The sequence below is a fragment of the Misgurnus anguillicaudatus genome, chromosome 25, assembly GCF_027580225.2.
Source record: "Misgurnus anguillicaudatus chromosome 25, ASM2758022v2, whole genome shotgun sequence".
NCBI lineage: Eukaryota > Metazoa > Chordata > Actinopteri > Cypriniformes > Cobitidae > Misgurnus > Misgurnus anguillicaudatus.
In genome coordinates, this window is record NC_073361.2 from 34,214,417 (window position 1) to 34,233,697 (window position 19,281).

A 19,281-nucleotide genomic window follows, 5' to 3' on the forward strand; every position below is an offset into this window, starting at 1 on the left:
CTTCTGTACTATAACTCAATTTAACATGAATTCATGAACGTTCAGAGGTTTCTGCTTAAACCGCTTTCAAGTGTTGAGCATAAATGTTTATAAGTAAAGATGTGAGTAATTGTTTCTTGAAGATGTATCTCATTAAAATGAAATATAAGAGCCGAGTACAAAATGAATAAGTTATGAAGCAGCTCGTCAGAACAAGAATCTTTCTTCATTTATGTGTTGTGTTACCAGAGTAAAACTCTTGGGCTGTAAATGTCAGAAACACAGACACACAAACTCCCACACCTGTTGTGTTTTTACCTGAGTGCCTTTCATATGTCACGATACACACACACACACACACACACACACACACACACACACACACACACACACACACACACACACACACAGCAGTGACTCATAAGATCATGATTGAATCTTGAGACCTGCTGCGGTCCGATCCATCACAGCGCGCGCCCACCAATGCGCGCCCACGGCTGTGCTCAGCTGGAGAGAGAGAGAGAGAGAGAGAGACTCAGAGAGAGAGAGAGAGAGAGAGAGAGAGAGAACATTATCAAGTCCGATTTATTCTAGCAAATCAGTTCGATTGACTCGTTTCAGTAAACCTGTTCAAAGACTCGGTTCATTTGAGCATGTATTCATAGCGCTTTCACAAATGATTCATCGCGCGATTCATCCTGAGAAAGAAACATCAGATATTCAAAGAACTTTTGGGATAATTTAGTCCCGTTAGGTTTCTATTTTATTTCCAATTTCTGCTTGTAACTGTTATTTGGAATATTTAACACTTATTATTTAACTTTTATAATTCAAAAAGCAATTAACAATATTTGTAGTAGTCGTAATATGAATTATAATATTATTGCTAGTAAATGATATTAACAATAATATTTAACTTAACCCACTGTAAATGAATGACAGGCAGATGGTTTGATTGACAGAGAAAGGGCGGGGTCCTGTTGTCATCATCTGTGTTTTTAACTGATATCTGACAGATATTGTTGATGTTTTATTTGCAAATATTTTTGGTAAATCGTGTATATATTTGATAAAGTCGCGCTTTACAGATAGATTTTCAGATGAATCATTTGAATCTGTTCGACTGAATCGTTCAGATGGCTCGAGCATCAGTGAAACGAGAGTGAGTGAGGGAGCGCAGATTGAGATCAGATTTGAGAGGTGTCACTGTTATAATGAAGATCAGACGCGTTTCTTCAAATTAATTCTTCTTCTGGACTCATTCTGCTGATGAATCGGGCGGGAAAAACACTCGTGTATACTTCAGAGAGCTGATGAGAGAAACTTTAACGCATTGAATCTTCATCACGATCCGTTTTTCTCCCATAAGTTTATCGGGTTTTGTCTGAATATCGTTGCTAAGATGTTCTCTTTATACTCTCTTGTCATTTTTATCTCGGGTGAGTAACTTTATCTCGTTTTAAAGCTTTAATAGTGTTCTTATAATTGGAATGAAATATTCATGTGAGATGTGAGAAGATTCTGTGTTTAATAGATTCATTTTCTTAATCTCTGTATGAGGATAAATAACAGATATTACATTATTGTGTGTGTGTGTGTGTGTGTGTGTGTGTGTGTGTGTGTGTGTGTGTGTGTGTGTGTGTGTGTGTGTGTGTGTGTGTGTGTGTGTGTACAGGCTGGTACTCGTGTGCACGTGCGCTGAAGGTGAGTGTTGGTGCGGTTCTGTTGGAACGAGGTTCTGTTTGGTCTTTAGCAGTCAGTCGGTGTGACTCCAGACTCCGTGATAACGTGACTGTACAGATGCCTCCCAACATCTCAGGTCATTGGGTGTCCAACAGGTACAAGATATAAAAAAATTAAGTTCTTTTGTAATTAAGCAATAAGGTACGAGAGGCTGTGCTGTATCGTGAATAAGTAACGGCTGAAGGGCATTGTTAGGCACGACGCGAAGCGGAGTGCCTGCAACCCCTTCAGCCGTTACTTATTCACGATACAGCACTTGCCTCGAGTACCTTATTGCTTTTATAAAACGGTTACCACACAATATTAAAGTAAAAAAAATATTAGGGCAACTTTCATGAAGTTAAATCAATAAAAGCATTCCTTCCGCTAGAAAAATAGTCCCTGAATGCAAACAACAACATGGAAGCTCAAATAAAAACAACAAACTGCTCTCAGACTTTGTCGCATTATATGTTTATGTGTTGCTAAGGGTGTTGCTAAGGGCGCAGTGATATTAAATAGAACCGTTGGGTGAAGCGGTCATAGCAGTGTTTTATTGTGAATAAAGCACACCTATTGACCAATCAGAATCAAGGATTGGAACTAACCGTTTTATAATTAAACTTAAAGAAAATGATGTAAGCATTACAGTGCGTTCACACCAGATGCGAATAAAGCGAATAAATCGCACTCTTTGCCCCTACTTGAACATTTTAAGTTATCTCACTTCATTTGTGCATGAAATTCAGACGCAAATACGCTCAATTTGCCAGCTTTTGCTAGCTTGTAGTGCCAATAAATATATATTTATATTATACATATCTTAAATTGAGTAAAGAGCGTTTTTTACAACTTACCAAATTGTCCGACCTCCTCGATCACTTTCTTCCCAGCAAGAACCCTTTATTCCTGTTTTTATAAAAGTACAAAGATGTGTTGTACAGCTTTGGGTGCCCACATACAGCGACAATGATTGTAACCACGTCACTACTAAAGCAAGCTCCTGATTGGTTAACATGGTGCGAAGTTCAGATTTTTTAAATTGTGTTATGCGTGTCAAATGCTCAATTTGCGCTGCAGGATGTTTATCGCATCTTTGCATTGACTTAAAATGTAAACCACTTGCACTTAACGCTTCATTTGTGTCTGGTGTGAACGCACCATTACTGTGTTTCTTTGAAAACGAAATGTATGATATATTGATCATTTAAAGGTGCAGTGTGTAAATTTTAGTGGCATCTAGTGGTGAGGTTGCGAATTGCAACCAACGACTGAGTCCACTGCTCACGCCTCGCTTTTAAAACACATAGAGAAGCTACTGTAGTCGCCACCAGACAAACATGTCATCTTCAGAGACAGCTTAGTAAAAACATTTTGTCCATTAAGGGCTTCTGTAGAAACATGGCGGCACAAAATGGCGACTTCCATGTAAGGGGACCCTCGGTGTATATCTAGATAAAAATGTCTCATTCTAAGGTTATAAAAACATAACTGTTCATTTTAAAAGGTCTTTATACACCCCTGATAATATAGTTTTGTATAATATTTAGCATTTCTGTCAAGTGATCCTTCTAAAAATTACACATTGTACCTTTAATATAATATTATGACATCATAACAAAACTATTAAAAGTACAAAAACTTATAGACATCATTGTACAGTATCATGACGTGATAATACTCTTTCGAGTATCATGTAAATTCCACGATGCATGAATGTGTAGTAATCATTCTTTAACACTGTATTACTAGCTGATGTCATCACTGGTAGTGTTGTGGTATTTTTTTGTAATGATTATTATTGTCATTGCAGTTGTGAGGTGAGACCTGGCCCAGAATTCCTCACTCGCTCCTACCGCTTCTACTCCAATCACACCTTCCAGGCTCTCCAGTTCTACTACCAGGACAACCACTGCACTCAGCCCAGCTACACGCTCCTGATCCAGGGCGGCATCCGGACGCTACAGGCCTCGTGGGTCGTCCGGGGGGGCACCGAGTCCGAATACCACCTGAGCCTCGTTCAGCTGCTGTGTCACGGCCCGGCGGCAGAGCTGCGGCGGCGTCTAGAGACGGCCTGCGACCTGCGGCGGCCTTTGCTGCCGGGTCAGACTTACGAGTTGTGGGACGAGCGGTGGGCGTCGTCGGGTCTTGACTGCACCCGTGGCTTAGACTTCAGCATGCGTGAACTGCAGCTCGTGCGGCTAGAGAGGCGGCATCACCATGGCGACCCCGGCCGACAGTCAGAGGAGCTGTTTCTGGGAGATGTTCACACTGAGCGCGCTCATAGGAGACTCCACCGACCCTCGGGCTACCAGACCCCCCTACAGAACATCAAGGTCAGAAGCTCTGCTGCTTCTCAGCGGCCTGACGCATTCGCCCGCTCCATATTGATGCGCTTCATCTGAATGTCGTCTGAGTGCAGCGCATTAATATTAAGAGCAGAGAGTTCAATGGTGTCATATATTGTCACCTTAAATTAAAGAAACGAAAGAAGAGAAGAGAGCAGAATAAAAGAGAAGAGAGCAGAAGACAGAATAGAAAGTGATGTGTTCGATACATGCATTAAACGTAAACCATCAACCCATTCCATTAGGGTTAGTTTGTGTTAGTTTTTTTTACCCTATTTATCTTCTTAATGTACAATGAATCTGTGAATAGTTCATCCAGTGCAGATTATTCTGAATGACCTCCTGTCTAGTGCTCAACCGATTCGGGTTTTTTAATGGCCGATACAGATATTAGGAAAAAGCTGTATGGCTGATATGAGGCCGATATAACACAAATGTAATTACTGTAAATAGGAGACCAACAGAAAATTGGTGAAACATTTGTTATGAATAACATTGATAAATATACCCTTTTAAAGTACTTAAAACGTATTTACATAATTAATCATTTATAAGACATAATTAATGTGGATCTGACCTCTCACGTTAATGTTTGAATAAGTGTGTTTGATCCAGTGTGTTGTTGTGTGTGACACAACATGACGTCATGTTAAAAAGTGAATAATGATTGCTCATTTTACTGTCTGTCAGATTTTGGCTTTACATTGAGAGACCATGAGCGTCTTTTCATTACAAACAACACATTTAATTAATAGAGAAATTTACTGGACGATTGAAAAGATTTATCAGTCAGTGCAAAAAAAAATCAAAATATTGTCATTTGCAATATATCGGTCTATCACTACTCATGTCTTACTGTGCGTTCATACCACACGCGAATAAAGCTAAAAAAAAAACATGTTTTTCGAGCATAGTTAGATTCTTGAACATTATGAGTTAACTCGCATGTTTCACACGTCAAATTCAGACGCGAATACCCTCAATTTGACAGCTTTAGCTAGATTGTAGTCTCAATATGTATATTTATATATATCTCAAATTAAGTAAAGAGCGTTTTTTACAACTTATCAGATTGTCCGACCTTCTCACTCATTTTCTTCCAAGCAAGATCCTTTTATTCCTGTTTCTGGTTAACCTAATTGGTTATCCGCTAAAGTTCAGAGTCACTTGTGCTTAAACGCTTCATTATGGACCACCATTACATGTGCTGTGAATGCAAATACATGTGGATCTTCAATCCATCATCTTAATATAAAGCTGTGTGAGAGAACCATCAGTAGCTGCGTTTCCATTCAAATTGCTCAAATTGAAAATATGGTAAATAGAAACACTTTAATTTTGCAAAAAACCCTAACCTTAATATATCGCAATGTTTTAACGCTCGCATGAGGTGGTTTTTCAGGCAATTTATTAAAGGTATATTTCGCAAAACTGCAATGGAAACAGTTTATTCACATTTTCAGGTCAGTTGAAGTCGGTATAACACCTCTCAGAAACACCTCAATACATGTCTGCTCCCGCGTATAAGAGGCTTTCCTTGCCAATATTGTTTGGATAACACTTAATCTCCTTTGATTTAAAATAATGTACTTTTACATCCAAGAAACACTTATACGTTGCCGCTCCTCCTAAGTATAAGGGGCTTTTTTGGCATTCATGTTTGGATAATACTTTTACGTCTCCTTCCATTAAAATAATCTGTCACTGGGATGTTTTGAATGAAAAACTATGTTTTAATTACATATCTTTGATTAGTGGAAACACCGTCATTTCACAAAAGGTGACATTTTATCGACATTTAGAAATTTTGCATACGTTTTATGCGAATCTGTAATAAAAAAACACAGCTAGTGACACAATACCAGTACTCAGTTGAATCAACATCAATGACAAGGTTGAAACAACAGTTAATTACCTTTTGATTTTGCACATTTATTCAACATTAAACAACAATTGACATTATTTCAATAAATTTTCAATGTTAATTTTTAAGTATTTTATTAATATTCACCGTTGTTTCAACGTTGAACAAAAAACTGACATTATTTCAACCAAATTTCAACGTTGAAGGTCGGTCATATGTCTGCTGGGTACTTTAAAGAAGATTAAATAAAAGATAATACTCATACCTTCATCTGAATTATTTATAGTTTAGATGATTGTTGTAACTTTAATGTGTTTTTGTTTAGATGAACGTCACCTTCAGAAACATCTCGAGCAGAAGCTGATACAGAACGAGTGATTATACGATTCAGTCCAACTTAAAACAAAACTCAGACCAAACCTAAAAAATACATGAAGCTTTTGACAGAAGGATGATTAATTCATAAAGTGCCATGTTTGCTGAAGTTTAAAGTCTGTATTATACATAACATTGTGCTGAATTTGGGATGTGACATTGGCTGTTATTAATTCATGTCAGACGGGCTCCTGGATTTCCGGCCTTCGCCTTTCACGCGTTTGGTATTCACCAATAGCCTTCAGTGTAATTTCACTGGGGTATTACGGGTATCTGCGTGGTCTCTATCTCAGAGATTGATGCGTTCCCCGTCGTTCCTCTTCTGTCGTTTGAATAGTGTGATTTCAGCCACGTCGGCTCATGTCCGCACGGCTCATCTCCCATCTGCTTCAAAGGGAATGTGGAAATGGTGTTTGCAAAGGGCAGCGGTCTGCAATCCTGCGCAGCGCGCGTGCCTACGGCTCTATCTGTGAGTCGAGAGGAACCTGAGATGAGCTTTTCTGATGGATTCGTTTCTTTCATGTGAGCGTGAGCCTCGACCCCCCACCACCCCCCGCCGCTGCTAAAAGCGGATGTGAAACATGTAATGCAATGTTAATGAATTCTAGTTCACGGCTGAATAATTGATAGGCCGACTGACTCGAGTAAGCCAGCGTTTCTCCAGCCTGACGTATGTACACGTGTACAGCCATCGTCCCATGTGAGGACCTTACCCACGATTCAATCACAAACTTTATAATCCCATTAGGTGAACAGCTGAAGTTATTATCAAACCCACGAAACGCTGTCTTACAGCCTCGTAACAGAACGCAATTTCCAGAACACCAGGAATGTCGGGTCAGAACTTGTGTCCTCTATTTCTGTCATAGTTATTGTCTTCATTAAATCCTTTATTGGCATATCTTTAAAGACGCTGTGTGTAATCTTTAGCTGATAAATTTAGGTGTGGGCTAGGCGTTTGTACAGGTGCGAGGAGATGACATCACTTTCTGATGCAACCAATGGCACTGCGGCTTTAAGCCGAGATAAATCTCTCATATCGCTGGTCGAGTGTTTGAACAGCTGAAAACTTTGAAGTCTGAACCTTAATCGCCGAGTCTTTCGGCTGGTTCGTCTTGTGCTGTGCTGCTTAAGATGGGTTTAACTTCTCGTTCTGTCTGTGTTAAAGCAGCCGAATGCTCAATTAGATTCCAACATAGAGCAAAGAATACAAACCATCAGAGATGTGCTGCTCTCCATCCTCTGCATTCATTCTTTGGCCTTGTCCCAAATGGGGGTCCTGAAGGAATGCACTGTACACAGGGAGGTCGCACATTCTTGTTCTATGGCAGAAACTGCCTAATTTCATATTATATAGTAGGCGAAAAGAAATAGGCGAGGTGAGTAGTATGTCTGAAATCATAGTATTCAAAAAAAATTGTAGGCGAAAAGTACCCCGGATGACCATCCAGGAAGATTTTGAACTGTCCATTCGATGGACACTTTACTCTCCTGTGAGAAGGAGAGGCGTTGGCATATTCAAAAAGGTTAGAAAGCGGTAATGTGGGTCTATTCAAATGTAAATACATAAGGAAAGCTGCTGGTCCTTGTTTTAACCCCTTAACTGTGACGCTGTCCTGTGAGTGGGGAGTTTACTTTAATATTTTGCATGTAACTTTTCATCTATTATGACAAACTATATATTGGAAAGGTCTAGGAATGTAGTTTTAATTTTTCAAAACATTTCAGCAGCAATAATAATGCAGTAAGAGTCATATATTAATTTGTGACAAGAGTATGCAGCAAACTGTTGACACCTAGTGGTCGTTGTTGGTAAAACCACTAAAAGTGTAACACAAACCTAATTTTTTGTGGTAATTTTATGTATAAAATATATACTTTATTGCATTATTTTTACTTATTACAATAAATGTAATAACAATTATTTTATTTTATATTTTCACCTCCAGACACCTAAAGACCAAGATTAGGCTTATAGACAAAAAAATGCCAGAGAGGCAAGAAAAATGATGTGAACCTTTTGTAATTTTATAGTTTTCTAAATAAATTTGTCATAAAATGTGATCTGATCTTCATCATTCTAAGTCAAGGGTATTGACAAACATAATGTCTCTAAAAATAATAATAATTCTGATCTTTCATGTCTTTATTAAGAACAACCAAAAAACCTCATAGTGATTGTGGAAAAAGTAAGTGAACCCTTGAGGTAATGAACTAAAAAAATTTGTTAGAGTCAGGCTTTAGCACACCTGGAGTCTTGTTAAGATAATACATTTGGAGGTGTGGACTACAGCTACATTGATAAAAACCCCTCAAACTTTTGGAGTTTGCTCAACACAAGAAGATCACGCTTACGTAAGCCATGCCTCGCCAAAAAGAGCTTTCAGAGGAGCTATCATCAAGAATTGTTGCTTTATGTAAAGCTGGAAAGACTCCTCAGTCTACAGTTTGGCAAACAATCTACAAATGGAGACGCTTTGGGACTCTTGCTACTTTACCAAGAAGTGGGCACCCAGTCAAAATGACACCAAGAGCACACAAAGACTCATCAATGAGGTAAAGAAACAACTGAATGACAGCCAAAGATTTAAAGGCATCATTGGAGCCTTCTAACATCTTTGGTTATGAGTCTACAATACATAAACACTGAACATGTAGGGGATCCACAGCAGGACACCATGAATGAAGCCACTGCTTACTAAAAAACAACATTGCTGCATGCCTGAAGTTTGCAAAAGAGCAGATTGACACTCCACAGACAGCGATAATGGCAAAATGTTTTGTGGACTGATGAAACTAAGATTGAACTATTTGGAAAAAACACACAGCGCAACATCTGGTGTAGAAAGAGCAACGCATATCATCATGAAAACATCATCCCAACTGTAAAGTATGATGGAGGAAACATCATGATCAGGGCCTGTTTTGCTCCATCAGGGCCTGGCCATCATTGAGGGCAAGATGAATTCCCAAATATATCAGACGATTCTTCAGGATAATGAAGCTGAATCTGTGTAGAAGACGGGTGATGCAACAGGACAACGACCCAAAACACAGAAGCAAGTCCACAACAGAATGGCTTCAGAAAAACTAAATCTGCCTTTTGGAGTCAGAGCCCAGACCTCAACACAATAGAGATGCTATGGATTGATTTGAAGAAGGGCCAAACACATAATGACAGAGATAAAGCACTTCTGCCAGGAAGAATGGACTAAAATTCCTTCTCAATGATGTACAGATCTGATCCACAACTACAGGAAGCGTCTGGTCGAGGTTATTGCTGCCGGACAATCAGTTATTAATGCTAAGGGTTCACTTACTTTTCCACTGCCATTTTGAATGTTGAATGAGTGTATAAGACATGAAAGATCAGAATTTTTTGTGTAATTATTTCAAGACACATGTTTGTCAATACCCTTGACTTAGATGAAGGTCAGATCACATTTTATGACAAATTTATTCAGCAGATCATGAAATTCCGAAGGGTTCACATACTTTTCTTGCCACTGTATTCATTTGAAGGTGTACATCATCTTTTCACCCTTCACTGTAAAAGAGCTGAATACAATTAAACAGCTCATCTGTTGTTATGATTAAGTTTGTCAAGTGATGTCGGATGTAGTACGTCCGAATTGTATTAACAATACCCATATTTATACTAGGACATACTTTATTAATGGTCAACAAGTAGTATGCAGTTTCGGTCTTCCTTCAAGTCTGCACTTTTGTGACATAACACCACTTTGACTGTCAAAAAGAAGTCTGGTTCAAGAAAGTTGTGCATCAAGAGCACATATCGACTGAAAGGAGGGCACCCATGAGCACACTTAGAAAACCTAAAATTACACATGGGACTTAACAGGCACACGCACAGGGTACCCAAAGTCCATGACATTTGGGGCGCACCCTTTGTGTTCATGGTCATTGATATTAAACTTAAACCTCTTAGTGTCAACCAGATTAGTTTAATATTTGTCATGTGTGCTTTTATTTTCTGTGTTGATATGCAGGTTTTTTTCTTCATTTGGTCATTATGTCATCCGGCAACAACAGAAAATAATTAAAAAAGTCATAATGCATGAAAAATAAAATCAGATGAGAAACTTCATTTAGACCAACAGATACTCCTTCAAGTTGGTTTTAGCTGGATTTTCCAGCAGGGATGAGGGACTTTTCAAAGAGAATACGGTTATCAGATATGGATTAAAAATACTTGCTGTTTGCAACCCACTTTAACTTAAATATGGTGACATATTTACAAGTGAAATGTACTTGATGAGATTTGGGGCCTCGTTTATAAAGCGTGAGTACACACAGATTTGATGGTAGAGTGTGTAAGCAAAAATTCACAGCAATGGGAAACCGTCTTTGACATGAAAAACTGCTTGGCCCAACATCAGAATCTGAGCAGATGTATGTGCTTTTGAGAAATGATCATAAGATCAAATTTCGCTGGTCTGTGTGACAGCTGGGTTAAAAAGAAGACATTTGAATAATTGTACACAATAAGATCATGAATTGTTTATTAAGTGCACAGGGTTTGGATGTCAGTGTAACTTTATAGTAACGCAGCAAGCCGTCTAGGTTAACTATAGACCCGATATAGTCTGACCATAGACTGTATAAAAAGATGGACGACGTCTGTTCGCTCTCTTCCATTGTTGAAAAGTGAAGCCGCCAGTGTCCCGATATGGCGCTGACATCTTGGGTCTCGAGTCTGCGCAGTAGCGATTTCAGGACCAGTCCTGCGCAGTAGTGAACAGGAAGTAAAGCCACGAAATCAAGACCCCGCCCTCGCAGAATGCACATATCACACGATATCACAGCTGTCAATCATGACGTGACACCACCGTTTTTATATCATTAAATAACTAACTAAACACAAACTTATTTTAAAAACAAACATTTGAATTTACATCAGCGTGATAAAAACTACAATAAATGACAGAAACCAGCTTCGGAAAAAAGATATTTGAAGTGTAATTACATTTTTTAGTTGGTCTCAAGTCCCATTGAATAACATGGGGTGGCTGGCTTTATGACCTATACTGGGACCAGACACTGGGGGGGGGTGGCTATCGAGACGTTTTGGCTTCACTTTTCAGGGCTTGTGCGGCACGCTTGAGTCTGACTATGAGTGACCCACTTCTAGCCAAAATAAACTTGAATATAGTTATGATATCTCATCACGTAAGCAAAGTCAACATTAATGACAAGGTGCTTGCTTTCATTTATTTCTTTATTTTATTTCATTTGTTTTTGGCCTAGCTCAATTTTCACTGACAACCTAAATTTATCGTTTTATACTAGACCTCTGGGTTGTTTGGAGGGCTATTAAGGGCAGTAAATGTATTTTTGCTGGGAAGTCAGAGGTCAGTGATCAGTATTTTTCTTTTGCTTTCAGACCGATGGCCGTCACTGCAGAATTTGTCAAATTATCGCTTCGGCCGATCTTCATCATCCTCCCGTCTTGCCGTCCAAGAAGATCCGTCCAGTACGTCTCCATGGAAACTGGGTGAGCACACGATGTGAAGTTCGCCCGGGCGTCCTCTTCCTCACCCGATATCTGACGTTCCACGAGGACAGCGGCACGTGGGAAGGACGTTATGACCATTTCTCTGACCCCACCTGCAGATACCCGACCTTCAGTATCACAGCCAGCGGACGCTACAGCAGAGGACCTCCTTCATCCACGGTCATGGGCGGTGTAGAGTTCACCTTCACAGGTACAGATACGACTCTCCTCACAGAATGTCATTCTTAACTGGAGTGAGGTTGGTCTTTATTACGTCTGTCCATGAGATAGTGGAGTGTCCCATTTGTTTCAGAGAAGTTGCACCCCTTTAGGAAACTTCTTGAACTGAGGAGAAACCCAAAGTGGTTTCTGTCTGAGCAGATATTGAAACAGATGGTGTGCCCATAGCAAACTATGTTCATCTAATCCATTTAAAAGTATGCAAATAAGAATACAAACTCAGAGCTCACAAAAGTACAGTGTGAAGTTTTTTACCTGAATGTTTCCCCGAGGGCTGACGTTGTCAAGATGGACTTTTTACAGCAGTTTTTAGTGACAGATGAATGTTGTAGTATTCCCACATCCAGCACAGTTCTTTATTGACTCTCCTCTAGTGACACACATGAAGGTGACGCCGATGGACGTGGCCACCACATCACTGCTGAACGTCTTCAGTGGGCACGAATGTGGCACGGGCGGCCCCTGGAAGCTGGCCGTCCAACAGGACGTGACGTCGACGGCCGGTTGTGCCGCGCTGGGAATCCGGCTGCCTCATACGGAGTACGAGCTGTTCGGCATGGGTCAAGACTCCGACGGACACGATCTCCTCTACAACGGCCAGAGGCCGACCAACGGCTCCAGTCCGAATCGACCCCACAGACGTGCCACGTCCTACCAGCCGCCTCTGATCCGCTGCATCGCCGGCCGGAAGGGGGAGCCACAATTGGGGAAAGAGGGAGGTCAAGATTTCAGACTCAGTCACAATGGATGCCACATCCTCCGAGGTTTATTTAATCTCGTTGCATTGAGCGTACTTATCAAATTCATGTAGCAGGTATGAACTTACAAGATTTTTGGATCCGACCATTTATTTGCACTACTTGAGGATACATTTAAAGACTCGTCGGTCTCATTCCGATTAGAAACGTGAGCTGACAAATCTTTGTGTGACAGATTTAAAACCGGATCTGCAGCATTCTGTGTGTTTTTAAATGTCGGTTGAAGATGGTTGTGGGTTGACACATGCATGCACACTAATACAGTCCAGTGATAATCTCCTCTTTATTGTATAAAGATCATTATTAACACATTTAAAATAATCAGCCGGTAACATCTAAACACTGTAAATATTCCAGGTCTGAATGGAAGCTCATCTCCTGTTTGCCCAGGCTTAACAATATCAAGTGTGAAAACTATTTTTCAGCGAGAAATGTGTCGGTCTAAACTAGGGTTGCAAAATTGCAGGGATTTTCAAGGAAATTAACTGGGAATATAGTTGCCAATAACAGGGATTGAGGGAACATACACGTAACTTCTTGCAGCATACATTTGTTTAAACCAGCAGCCATATCACCCTGTAGCCCAAGACTGGTTGCCAACTGAAGCTAAGTAGGGTTGAGCTTGGTCAGTAATTGGATGGGAGACCATAATGGGAAAACCAGATTGCTGCTGGTAGAGGTGCTATTGAGAACCTGTGGTCCTAACACCCCAGTATAGTAATGGAGACACTATAATGTCATAAAGCACCGTCCTTCAGATGAGATGTTAAGCTGAGGTCCTGACTCTCTGTGTTCATTAAAAAAATCCCAGGATGTCATTTGATAAAGAGTAGGGGTGCCCATTGGCCTACTAATCATCCCCTCATACACTGATTGGCTATATCACTCGATCTCCTCTCCACTAATAAGCTGGGGTGTGATGGGCGTTCTGGAGCAATATGGCTGCTGTTGTATCATCCAGGTGAATGCTGGACATTGGTGATGTCAAGAACTCATAAAAATTGTATGACTTTGCATGCATGTCTTCTTATGACCAAACTAAATGTTTATTTATGTTTGTATATGATATAGTTTATATACATTTCAAAAATAATTCCCATTACATTTCCAATTGGGAATATTTCCAAAATTCCCAAAGATTTAATTTCCATGGAAAGTTTCCAGAAATTAACTGGAAAATGTCCACCCCTTTGCAACACTAGTCTAAACTCCCAGACAGTATTTTCAGGGAGTTGAGGTTCATGTTTATTGTATCTACAGTAGCAGCTTTGCATTCGCTTGAGTTTGTGCAGCATGTTTTGTTCAATGTGTTTGTGAAGTGGCATATTTACCATAGAAAACGTGTTTAACAAGCATTTGGAAGAAAATGCTTCCAAAATGAGCCGGTTTCAGACAGAGACGAGACAGATTCATGAGTGTTAAAGAGGTTTTATTTAAGCAATGTTAAATACCACAGGACTGTAAAGCTGATCTTTATTCAGTCAAGTTGCCTCACAATTGAGTAATATATGATTTGCATAAAGAAAAACTCAATGTAATGATTGAAATCGGCATTGGTGTCATTGGAGATGGTGAGGAAAAAACATGGACACACGAGGCACATTTTTCCAGCAGACTTCATCACATTCAGGAAATCAATGTGAAATTCAGTGTCTGAATTCGTCATCATCCAGCAACAAGCAGCAAAGACGATTAATTAATTTATTTTTATTATGAATCTGCATTTCCCATTTTTTTTGTCAAAAGAATCAAAAGAACATGTACATGACACTTAAAACATTCCATTAAACTCTTAATAAAACCACAGAGAGGAAGAAAACACATCCTTTTATTTATTCATATTTATAGATTGCCATGAAGGTCTCTAGACACGGTGCCCTGTACTGGGCTGCTAATGGGGCTTTGACAAATGGACAGTTTCTTCATCCCCGACCCCAGAAAAACCCACCCGGAACCACAGAAAGCGTAATAAGAGGAGAACCGAACGATCCTCTTGTTTCTGAGTGTATGTTTGTGTTTGTTTGTTTGTTTGTGTGTGTGTGTGTGTGTGTTTGTTTGTTTGTGTACTAACCGTGTGAGAAAGGCAAGGCCCGTTTGAATGATCTTGTACACAGACACATGTATTACCGTCGCTTTGGGGCACGTCGGCACTGACGCAACGGTTATCGACAAGAACGCACGCGATGCTCGCCAGGCCCGGCAAACGTGGACGCCGATGCCCTCTCTACAACACAAACTTCCCCAGGAAGAAGCCGATGAATATGGCGGCGATGACGACCAGCAATGACGGCAGGGATTTGGAGGCGGGGTCTTTGCTCATCATCGCTGAAGACTTTGAAGCGGAGCTGTCAAACTGATTGGCCCTCCTCATCCTCAGACCTTCATCCTATGATGATGATACACACAGGTAAATACAGGTGCTTTATTCTCACACACAGTCATAAGAAAATTAAACATCAACAAATCTCAACACAAACACAATATTTAACACAATCTTGTCAAGGATTGATTTTTAAGGACACTTATTGTGGTTCTGTGTCCGGTCACAAACCAGAAGAGAAGCGCTGAATCCTACAGTACCTTTAGCTGGCGGTTTTCCTCCAAGAGTTTTCCCACTTCTGTCTGCAGTCTCTTGGACTCCTCCAGGAGTTTCCTCATCTCGGTGTCGTCCATAGACAGGCTGCTGGGTTTGGCTCCTGACGTGCCGTCTGCTTTAGAGGCGTTCAGCACAGCTGCGGTTTTGCTGGATTCCTGCTCGTTCTGACCACAGACAGACACACAACTGATTAACTGAAGTTTATATGAGAGGAACATATTGTTGAGGAACACAAATCGTGTGTCGGTCCCTCATCTGTGTGTGCTGTTAGTCAGTTGAAGCGTCTCGTAAACAGAACGTGTATAATTTAGGATCACAGCAGACGTGTCTGATAGTTCTGCTATACAACATTACAGAGAACTACATTGTGTCCTTGGAAACATTCACAACGCGCTTCTGTCTCAAGGCCACACCCCCTCACACAGCATCAGTTTCGGCTCAATCTGTGCTTATGATGAGAATCCAGTAAAAGAGATCACTGAACATATTTACCATCCTGTCGTTCTCTGAGGGCATGTCAAACACACAGCGCAGTTTGGAGTCCATCAGGTCATCTGGTTTGGCATCTTTCCACTGGAGATGAGAAACATGACATCTGTTAATATGACAGACAGACTCGTCTCGTATGGCAATGAGAAAACAATATCTATAATTTGTCTTTTTGTCTTTTACTGTAAATTAAGAACAGTATCTCTCTTAATGTGACACTTGTATGTATCATCACTCTCTTTATAAAAACATCATTACATTCACACCATTACTCTTTGTAAATAAATCATGAATATTTAAATATATTGTCCAACTTTAAAGCAGGGAATATTGATTTCATCATCATGTTAAGCATTCATTAGTGTTTAACATTAATAAGGTTAACTTTGATAATAAAGATGTGCAGATAGAGACAGAGATGAGCAGTGTTTATATTCAGTATGTGTTCACCTCTGCTGCCATCTACTGGATGAGCTCATATTGGGACGTTTCAGATTAACTGGCTATTATAAAAGCAGGCAGTTGATTTTGTTATTGTGTTAAAGTGGTCACATGATGTTACTAACAAGAACATTGTTTAGTGTGTTTGGTGTAAGGCGATGCGTTTATGCAGTTTAATGTTAAAAGAAACACATTATTTACTATACCATACATTATTGTTGCTCGTCTATGCCCCGCCTTTCTGAACCACATCAATTTTTACAAAACTCATCGTTCTGAAAAACGTGGTGTGCTCTGATTGGCCAGGTATCCGTGCATTGTGACTGGCGCGTGTGATGGAAATGTTACACCCCACACCATATTTGAAATATCAGCTCCCAAAGTGCAGCGTCTCCACGACATGCCGGCAACAATACTACAGTGAGAGTAAAAGTTGCGCCTTCTTTCTTTGCGTATACATTTCTTCCTACACAGTGATGTAGATATGTGGGGGCGTGTTAGGAAGGCGTTCACTTTTAGAAAGAATCTCTATTTTGGTTTAAGACTTTAATCTTTGCGACTTTACGAATCTTCTTTATGCACCAACAGCTTTTAACTCGAGGTCCCCACCATTGATGAGTAAAGTCGTCAATTAAGAGAAAATGCTTCCCTGCCACTGACGAGTTTTTCCGGCAATCCGTATTTCCGCTATTATGCACCAAGTATTTCCTTAGGGCAAACAATACAATTATCTCAGTGTTTTGCTCAAAATTTTGTATTTTTAAAGAAACCTACACATATTTGAGAGGTGGTAAGAGAACAAATAAAGGTAGGATGAAACGGTTTTGTTTGTTTTAAAGCAGAGGGTCTGTTCTTTCATTTGATATATTGTATGTTTATATATTTATAGAAGAACATTTTCTGGAAGGCATTAAACGTTTGTGAAAATCATAAAAACACTGGCAGGGAAAGAGTAAACCCTTCACAGTCAAAGGAAAACATGAAATCATATGACCGCTTTAAAGCAGGAACCTTGTTTGGAGCAGAAAGATCAATCGCTTACCAAAGCTTCCAGGTCCGATACGCCAGATGGTGCAAAAATGGTCTGGACCATAAACTTGTGTTTGCTCTTCTCATTTGGGTCGTAGTCAAACGGCTGGAGCATGACTGGAGAAACACAGATCACAGACTCATGAATGAATGAATAAAGACAGTCTGATGAAGCGCGAGCCGCTCTACTGGACGACCTCTTACCCGAGATGGTGACCGTTGAGCCGGGATCGATCACGCCGCTGTTGGGCCGCACGCAGTAGCGGCGTGGAGCTGTGGTCTTCACTTTGAAACATACTCTTTTATCAGACGGGTTCTTCAACTTCAGGTTGGTGGTTACCACATCTGTGAAAGGTCCTGCATGTGAACAACGAACAAACCAACAAATGAATAATCCAATGTCAGAGATCACTGCGCTCGCCTATATGATAACACTTTCTGATTGAAATCATACACAACCTCTCCATTCAGCTCAGATTATGCAAATGATATTTGTAGCAGCTTTTCTGAATAATGTAGATGCTGTCAGACAGGTACAGGTTTGTTGCTGGTGTAAAAGCAGACATGTCATTCATAAAAAATGCAAAACGTCTAAGCTTCTTTCCAATCCTTCCAGCACAAACCATTCACACAAACCCTCCAGCAACAGAGCTGTTTAGATATCAGTGAGATTAAACCATTAATGATTCATTCAACTGAAAACAGATTATCGATAACAGGCCTGCATGGGCCAACACACAAAAGTGCATTATTACATTCACTGTGATTTACAGGATTGATCATTAGATGATCCGCGTGAACTACTAACTAGACCATGTAATGGTGATTTACAGTAGAAATACAAAACAACGCCACATTTAACCTTCACATGACAGGACAGAAAACATAAAAGTGATGAGAGCCTGCAGTGAGCCGTGTGTCACTTCTGGTTGAAACAACGCGATATATCGCTCTTAGTTTATCGGCTCAGCAGTATTACTGACACATGATGACGTTTCTGAATGTAGAGTTTGATCTGTTATTAGCTCTGATGCTAACTGTGACAACTCAACACATTCATCAATCAATCACATTAACTCGCGTGTAAACATGAACACAAGCCTGACAGCATTGAAATGACATTAAAGCGTCACTAAACAGAGAGGCCTGCGCATCCCCGGGACTCGCGTTAAAGCGCATCCACCGAAGACACGCAGGCGTGCGGCCTGACACGGCCTCCGACACACCGGCAACTGGATGACGCGAGGCGGTCGGACGCATTTACCTCTAAAGCGGAGGTCGCTCGACGGGTCGAGGATCAGAATCTGCTCCAATTTGGACATGACAGCCGTTAAACGGGACACAGTCGCGTGCTGCTCAAGAGCCCCGGCCACGACGCGCGCGCACTCACTGTCACACACCCGCGCAACGCGCTCACTAGCAGCAGGCAGACGCGGCGGCGAGCACGGCGCGACACGTCACGGAGATGAGGAACAAACAGCAGCTGTAATATTGAATCGTATTTATATGTCAATAAGCACAGAGCTCAAAATAAACCGGCGCGTCACGATCACTTCTGCAGCTCCGTTCGAACGGGAGACGCTTGAATGTTCTGCGCATGCGCGGCGAGCGATCACCCTCAGGTAACACGTCATTCTACACAACGAACGTCAAAACGCGCAGGAACTGGTTAAACTGGAAACGTGCGCGTGCACATTAATGGCGGGCTATAAAACCAACCCAGGAACGTATGAAGGTAATATTTTAAGCGTCATTAAAGAAAAATAAATAAAAACCCAAATAAAAAATTATTCATAAACTTCATTAACAAAAATGAGCAAAATTCATTCAATTAAGTGAAGATTTCGCGAAATGAAAAACATAATCTTAATCTTACTTTATTTTAAAAAATGAAATTAGGGTTTATTAAACACTCACAGAGATAA

General features: G+C 40.5%; 2 protein-coding genes across 2 annotated transcripts; one reads left to right on the top strand and one right to left on the bottom strand.

Moving 5' to 3' along the window:
• The first annotated feature begins 592 nt into the window (after positions 1-592).
• Positions 593-14,607, top strand: LOC129426602 (protein APCDD1-like). Its single transcript, XM_055183010.2, has 5 exons — positions 593-1,418; positions 1,655-1,817; positions 3,515-4,037; positions 11,693-12,014; positions 12,418-14,607. Exons 1-5 carry the CDS (start codon positions 1,382-1,384, stop codon positions 12,852-12,854), a joined length of 1,482 nt encoding a protein of 493 aa, XP_055038985.2. The 5' UTR covers positions 593-1,381; the 3' UTR covers positions 12,855-14,607.
• A 226-nt stretch (positions 14,608-14,833) lies between these two features.
• vapa (VAMP (vesicle-associated membrane protein)-associated protein A) lies at positions 14,834-18,952 on the bottom strand. Its single transcript, XM_055183012.2, has 6 exons — positions 18,621-18,952; positions 17,561-17,713; positions 17,370-17,473; positions 15,890-15,970; positions 15,382-15,561; positions 14,834-15,187 (listed from the first exon to the last, which is right to left on the bottom strand). Exons 1-6 carry the CDS (start codon positions 18,676-18,678, stop codon positions 15,026-15,028), a joined length of 738 nt encoding a protein of 245 aa, XP_055038987.1. The 5' UTR covers positions 18,679-18,952; the 3' UTR covers positions 14,834-15,025.
• Between the last annotated feature and the right edge of the window lie 329 nt (positions 18,953-19,281).